A 7,749-nucleotide genomic window follows, 5' to 3' on the forward strand; every position below is an offset into this window, starting at 1 on the left:
AAACACCAACTCATCCACAGTGGAGTTAAACCTTACAGCTGTGACTTGTGTGGAAAGTGGTTTACCCAGGCAGAGAACTTAAAAACACACAAACTCATCCACAGTGGAGTTAAAGCATACAGCTGTGACTTGTGTGGAAAGTCTTTTACCCATGCTCAAAGTTTAAAAAGACACCAACTCATCCACAGTGGATTTAAAGCGTACAGCTGTGACTTGTGTGGAAAGTCTTTTACCCTGGCCGAAGATTTAAAAAAACACCAACTCATCCACAGTGGATTTAAAGCGTACAGCTGTGACTTGTGTGGAAAGACTTTTGCCCGGGCTGGAGCCTTAAAAAAACACCAACTCATCCACAGTGTAGTTTAAGCACATGGGGTGGCTGTAGCTCAGGCGGTAAAGCAGGTCATTACTGATTGGAAGGTTGGTGGTTCGATTCCCCTTGTCTGCATGCCAAATATCCTTGGGCAAGATATTAACCCCAAAATTGCTCTCCGATGCATCCATCGGAGTATGAATGTGTGTGAATGTTACTTAGAAAGCACTTAGATCAATGTGCTTGTGCGAATGGGTGTGAATGGGTGAATGCACAAGTTGTGTAAAGCGCTTTGAGTGCTCAGAAGAGTAGAAAAGCGCTATATAAGAGCCAGTCCATTTACCATTTTACTGTGACTTGTGTGGTAAAGCTTTTGCTCAAAGTCGAAACTTACAGAAGCATCTAGTTACCCACCCTGGAATTAAGGTGTACAGCTGCGATTTTTGTGGAAAAAGGTTCAGTGACAAACAGTACCGAAATATTCACCTACGGATTTACACTGGAAATTATGTTTCCTGCTGTGATCAGTGTGGGAAACTGTTTACAACAGATGCACAGTTACAACGACACATGTTTAGCCACTCTGAGGAGAGACCTTACAAAAGTGAACTGTGTGAGAAGACTTTTAAAGTTCCACATCACCTGAAAAAAACACCAACAGATCCACACCAGAAATTAACTCTACAAGTGCAGTTACTGTGAGGATGTATTGATTTTTTTTATCTTGTAATTTTAACCTGATTGTTTGGAACAAGTCTGATCAGTAAACTTATGGAGTTATACTGAATGAACAGTTTGGAAAAATGAAGAGTCATTTTCGCTTGGTAAGCTGAGTGTTATAATGCAAACAGTAAAACGTAGTTGGACATTGGCAGAGATCACTTACGCTGTCATTGTTTAGAAGCAGAGCAACACAGATGGATCCAGTTCTCAACCCTGTCGTCACTGTGGTGGTGGGAAAACGTTTCTCTGTGACCTTTTGTGGAAAAACCTCCAATCATCAACGGGACCTTAAACCGCATCAACGTAGACACACTGGAGACAAAATGAACTACTGCAAAGAATGTGGGAGAGGCTTCCACACACCAAGTACATTAAAAATACATGAACTCTTCCACAGTGGGGTCAAACAGCACATCTGTGACTAGTGTGGGTCATCCTTCACCACTGCACGTGAGCTTAACGAACAAGAATTAGCAAATCCACACAGGAGAGACACCATACAAGTGCAGACACTGTGACAAAAACTTCTCACAATCAGGTCATCGTAACAAACATGATTGTACACACATGGAAGCGAACTTCAGCTCTGACCAGTGTGACAAGAGCTTCAGGAATCTCAGTTCATACTCCAAACACAAACGATTCCACGCTGTAAATAAACTGTTTCACTGTTACCAATGTGCAAAAACATTCACTTCATTATCTGCTCTGTGCAAACATCAGCCTGATCATGCAGGGGTCCGTTCTTCGTACCTCGCCAAGTAAGTTAGCTGGATTTGATTGTTGACGATTTCGCGTGATCCGGGACTTGCTGTCATAGCAACAGATCCGTAAGCGTAAACCTGCTTGGGAGCAGGCTTACTTTATGTAAACAGGATTAGATCGCGGCCACTCAGGTATGTCCGCTTCATTTATACAAAAGCAACAGCAATATTTTTCCACTATTTTTCCATAAATAAATATTATCAATGTAACTAAAGATAATGCAGTATTTGATTCTTTTATTGATTTCATACAGATACATACAGGTCATTTCCTAAAAAAATGGAAATGTACTATTAATCATTCTATTTCATGTATTTGATTATTTCAGATGTAATTCATATTTTAGAGTAGTAATAGTAAATTACTTCGTGTAATCAAGATGAGAGACCACGGCTATAAAAGCGAAGGTGGATTTGGGAAGCCTGTCGCAGCCATGTCCTGTCCGTTTGTACGCGAGCAACCCATTGCGGAAGGTGCAAGATTGATAAGGAGAGTTTTCAGAATTCAGCATATATTGCGGGATAGACAGGATCCTTTAGCTCAGTGCGACAGTGTGCTCATAGAGAGATATCGATTTTCCCGTGAGGGTATTATTTACTTAACCAACTTGTTGACGAGGGGGTGCAGGACCACCACCTGTCTTTTTTTGCTCTGCCCTTTTCTTGGTTGCTGTTATAAACAAACAAACAGATTATTTCAGGGTCTCTTTTCAAGAGACTAAAAGCAATATAAGAGATAAATATTACCATTCTGTAGAATATTCTTATATTTCACTTTTACTTGTTCCCATGTTCTAGTGGGTCCTGTTGTGGCTCTAATGTGTAAGAGGATATAATGTAATATAATACAGGGAGTGCAGAATTATTAGGGAAGTTGTATTTTTGAGGAATAATGTTATTATTGAACAACAACCATGTTCTCAATGAACCCAAAAAACTCTAATATCAAAGCTGAATGTTTTTGGAAGTAGTTTTTAGTTTGTTTTTAGTTTTAGCTATTTTAGGGGGATATCTGTGTGTGCAGGTGACTATTACTGTGCATAATTATTAGGCAACTTAACAAAAAACAAATATATACCCATTTCAATTATTTATTTTTACCAGTGAAACCAATATAACATCTCCACATTCACAAATATACATTTCTGACATTCAAAAACAAATCAGCGACCAATATAGCCACCTTTCTTTGCAAGGACACTCAAAAGCCTGCCATCCATGGATTCTGTCAGTGTTTTGATCTGTTCACCATCAACATTGCGTGCAGCAGCAACCACAGCCTCCCAGACACTGTTCAGAGAGGTGTACTGTTTTCCCTCCTTGTAAATCTCACATTTGATGATGGACCACAGGTTCTCAATGGGGTTCAGATCAGGTGAACAAGGTGGCCATGCCGTTAGTTTTTCTTCTTTTATACCCTTTCTTGCCAGCCACGCTGTGGAGTACTTGGACGCGTGTGATGGAGCATTGTCCTGCATGAAAATCATGTTTTTCTTGAAGGATGCAGACTTCTTCCTGTACCACTGCTTGAAGAAGGTGTCTTCCATAAACTGGCAGTAGGACTGGGAGTTGAGCTTGACTCCATCCTCAACCCGAAAAGGCCCCACAAGCTCATCTTTGATGATACCAGCCCAAACCAGTACTCCACCTCCACCTTGCTGGCGTCTGAGTCGGACTGGAGCTCTCTGCCCTTTACCAATCCAGCCACGGGCCCATCCATCTGGCCCATCAAGACTCACTCTCATTTCATCAGTCCATAAAACCTTAGAAAAACCAGTCTTGAGATATTTCTTGGCCCAGTCTTGACGTTTCAGCTTGTGTGTCTTGTTCAGTGGTGGTCGTCTTTCAGCCTTTCTTACCTTGGCCATGTCTCTGAGTATTGCACACCTTGTGCTTTTGGGCACTCCAGTGATGTTGCAGCTCTGAAATATGGCCAAACTGGTGGCAAGTGGCATCTTGGCAGCTGCACGCTTGACTTTTCTCAGTTCATGGGCAGTTATTTTGTGCCTTGGTTTTTCCACACGCTTCTTGCGACCCTGTTGACTATTTTGAATGAAACGCTTGATTGTTCGATGATCACGCTTCAGAAGCTTTGCAATTTTGAGACTGCTGCATCCCTCTGCAAGATATCTCACTATTTTTGACTTTTCTGAGCCTGTCAAGTCCTTCTTTTGACCCATTTTGCCAAAGGAAAGGACGTTTCCTAATAATTATGCACACCTGATATAGGGTGTTGATGTCATTAGACCACACCCCTTCTCATTACAGAGATGCACATCACCTAATATGCTTAATACAGCTTGGAGTAAGACAACATGCATGAGGAGGATGATGTGGACAAAATACTTATTTGCCTAATAATTCTGCACTCCCTGTATAATAAATTTACCCTACCGCCTACTGGTGTTGGCCAGAGGGGCCGATGGCGCGATATGGCAGCCTCGCTTCTGTCAGTCTGCCCCAGGGCAGCTGTGGCTACAACTGTAGCAACTCCACCAGTGTGTGAATGTGAGAGTGAATGAATAGTGGCATTGTAAAGCGCTTTGGGTGCCTTGAAAAGCGCTATATAAATCCACTCCATTATTATTATTATTATTAAATTACTTACGTGTTTAATTTGTCAGCAACTTTCTGCCAGCCCTCTCTCCTTGCTTTTGCAGCCTTTGCAGTGTTCCCTTGCGTTTTAATTAAACTCTGAAACTCCTGAAATCCCTCAATCAGGAGTTCTTGCTCTACTGCCGAAAAATACTGAGCGCGCTCCTTCGACATTTTCGCCGACCAATCAAAGGGTTGCTGATCAATGTTTCTACTATCGATGCGTAGCCCCTTTTAAGCCACCCAGTGATCTCACATTACTTCATCCAGCTGTACTAATCGTCAACAACAGGTGTGTTCGGAGACCCGGAATAGCGAGCTCAAAGTTGACGCGATGATTTGAACTTGGATGTGTCATTTGATCTTGGATGTAGTAAGCGAGGTAGGGATGGGTATCGAAACCCGGTTCTTGTTGAGAACCGGTTCCCACTGTTTCAATTCCTTGGAATTGTTTGCCATTTTTGCAATCGATTCCCTTATCGATTCCAGTCGCCCCGAATGACGTCACCACGTTGCGGAGCGTCATTTACCTGGCAGGAAACACGGCGGCTCAAACGCTCAAAAGTTTGGTTATACTTTACGAGAACGGATGACAACAGGGCAACTTGCAATACTTGCAAAGTAGATATTTCATTTAAGGGAGGAAACACTACGAATATGCAAAAGCATTTACTCACAAAACACACGATAACCTGAAATGAATGTCGTGTTTTTAATTCCGCTCTCCGGACTCGTGAATCTCAACCCAGCAGCAGCAGTAACGTTTGCACGTCCTCTCCCGTTAATGCGGCAGGTAAATAATCAACTAACAGTGCATATTATGTTAGCGCGATCTGCCTTATTACAAAACCTGCCATTACTGTGCGCTGCATTTAGGTGACCATGATGAGAGAGACAGACAGAGTCTGGCTCAGATGCTGGCAGTTCTCGCTGCAGTCTACCAGTAGCATCTCCTTTCAGGCCAGGATAGACGAATGTCACCGAGCAGTGACTAAGTTTGTGGTAAAAGGCTTGCACCTTGCACAGCAGATGCCCCCGATTTTCGGTAAGTGAATGTGTTTAATTGTAGGCAGGGACATTACTGGATATTTTTGTGTAATTGCTACAGAATAATTTATGTTATACTTTGTTATTGCTACAGAAGAATATTTATTTTATTATTTTACATTTACAATTTTTTTTCCTGGGGACCCTGTGACACCCCATTGAAGAGCCGTAGGCTGGATCTCTTAAGATCTCACTGCTGGGTTTGTAAGGCCATGTTATTCCTAAATTTCTATCTTGTTCAAAGAGAAGATATAAAACAAAGTTCTAAGCTAGCTTAGTGTTCTCCTTTTTTAAAAAAAAAAGAATCGATAAGAGAATCGATAAAGAATAGAATTGTTAAACAGAATCGAAAATGGAATCGGAATCGTGAAAATCTTATCAATACCCATCCCTAAAGCGAGGTACGAAGAACGGACCCCTGGACTGAAATCACTGGATCACAATGAATCTGAAGAGAGAGAAAGATCCTCTTCTGGCTTCAGGGTTGGACTTAAAAACCTTGAGATCAGGCTCCACAGAGTTCAGATGGAATCTCCTGTAAAGAGTGTCAGCTGATGTCACATTTGGATCTGATGAGGTAGCTCTGATTTCTGGACCTGCAGTGAATAATCCTGAATGTTACATTTAGGAAGCTGCATGTATAGATATGTACATCTATGCATGCAGCTTCTCTGTCACTGTCACTACATGCAGGGCGATCAAAATTACTGATATGGATATATATCAATTTCTTTCATTTGAACTTTCTTAGTTTTTCCAAAATTAACTTCTTTTTGTTAAAATGTATTCATTTTAAAGAAATGTTAAACGTTAAAAACGGCAGCACACATAAGGACCCTTTTGTTAATTCAAATTCTATTAAACATCTATTTTTGGCTCCTCCTTTCACTTTAGTGTATTTACTGTATCATTGAAGTCCACATGTTGTTTTAATGAATTAATTTTGATCCACATGTTCTGCAGCTGTTTTCTTGTTAATTTGAAGTTTGCATTATGAAATCCTGATAATGTTAAAGCGTTAGTTATATTTGATGAACTCTGTGTAAAGTTTGTCTTATTAAACAGTTTGGTGTGAAAAATAAAGAAATGGTCTCAGAACAAGAAGTTTGAGCCCTGATTTCAGATTCAAACTAATTTAACTGTTTTCGGTGGTACATGTGGAGGTTTCTCAGGGGAGGAGACTTGGCTGTTCTCCACTCACACTGGCTGAAATGGTGAAAATGCTGTTATCATAGGATGAAATGAGGATTTGTTCCTCATTAACGAGTTGGGGGCACAAAAAATACTTTTCTTTCTTATTCTCATTTAAAATATCTAGCTTTTATTAAATAATTATCTGACTCTTGCGAACAAAGTTTTTATCTGACGTAAAATGTATAGAAATCATACATATACCAACAAGACAGTGTACATCACTGTCACAACAGCATTTGTTTTCATTCAAAGGCTTTATGGCTTTAATACCTGGTGGGCCGGTCTCTAGTCAAAATGCCCAATTTTTTTGTCCCAGTCCAGCAGTGTCACCATGCCAGCTGACTGTATGTCATCATCAGCCAGTGTTGTTCTTTATACATCAATATTACCAAAGTTTACCATAAGGCAGCATAGAAAGTATTTACTTGCTTTCAGGTTTTATTCAAATGTTAGTCTTTTCAGTTGTTTCCCCACTTTTTTCCTGTTTCAAAATCAAACACCAGTTTGTAATAAGATTATCTTCTGTTTTTTAACAGGCAGATAAAGTTTTGCATTGGCATTGGCTAATTTGCCAATTGTATGTTAAACATGTTAGTATTTTAATATTCAAAAATGTTTTTGCCCAAAACATACGTGCACTATATGTCAGTAAAAATACTATGCAAATATTGCTGTCCTTGAATGCTGATTAAACACTGACAAAGCACTGATTGTATCTCTTGTACTTTATCAACGCAGTGTCTAAAAACTTTGCACCGTAGTGGTTAAAATCTCATTCTAATAAGAGTTAAAAGCGCATTCGGTTATTAGGTTTACAGGGTTACTGAATTATGGTTAACGGTTGGTAGAATTTTTTTTAACATTATCTGCCAATTACATCTGCCACCCTTCTCCAAATCTGTGCCCCTACATGGCCCCCCCAACAAAGTTTTTCTAGACACGCACACACCACTGCTTGGTGGGTATGCAAGTGAAGAGAGAGACTACATCAAAGGACACCATGGTTTCATCTGGATCCAAGGTAAGTTTCTGGACCTTGTCGGTGAAGTCGGTGGAGTTCTTGATGTGGTGTGTGGTGTTTCCCACGAGAGGTGCAAGGATGGTAGCAAGTAG

The 7,749-nt window shown here is 40.5% G+C and overlaps 1 protein-coding gene across 2 annotated transcripts in view; it reads left to right on the top strand.

Annotated features, from left to right (window-relative positions):
- Positions 1–2,020, top strand: part of LOC308392795 (uncharacterized protein) — a 67,022-nt gene extending 65,002 nt beyond the window's left edge. For both annotated transcript variants that reach the window (XM_080876045.1, XM_080876042.1), the window contains one exon: positions 1–2,020. This exon is cut by the window's left edge and continues 1,047 nt beyond it. Coding sequence is in view for 1 of the 2 variants with exons in the window: in XM_080876042.1 (XP_080732168.1) it covers positions 1–366 (366 nt within the window). In the remaining variant the exon portion in view is untranslated.
- The last annotated feature ends 5,729 nt before the right edge of the window (positions 2,021–7,749 follow it).

Source organism: Rhamphochromis sp. 'chilingali' (assembly GCF_963969265.1).
Source record: "Rhamphochromis sp. 'chilingali' genome assembly, chromosome: 1".
Taxonomy (NCBI): Eukaryota; Metazoa; Chordata; class Actinopteri; order Cichliformes; family Cichlidae; genus Rhamphochromis; species Rhamphochromis sp. 'chilingali'.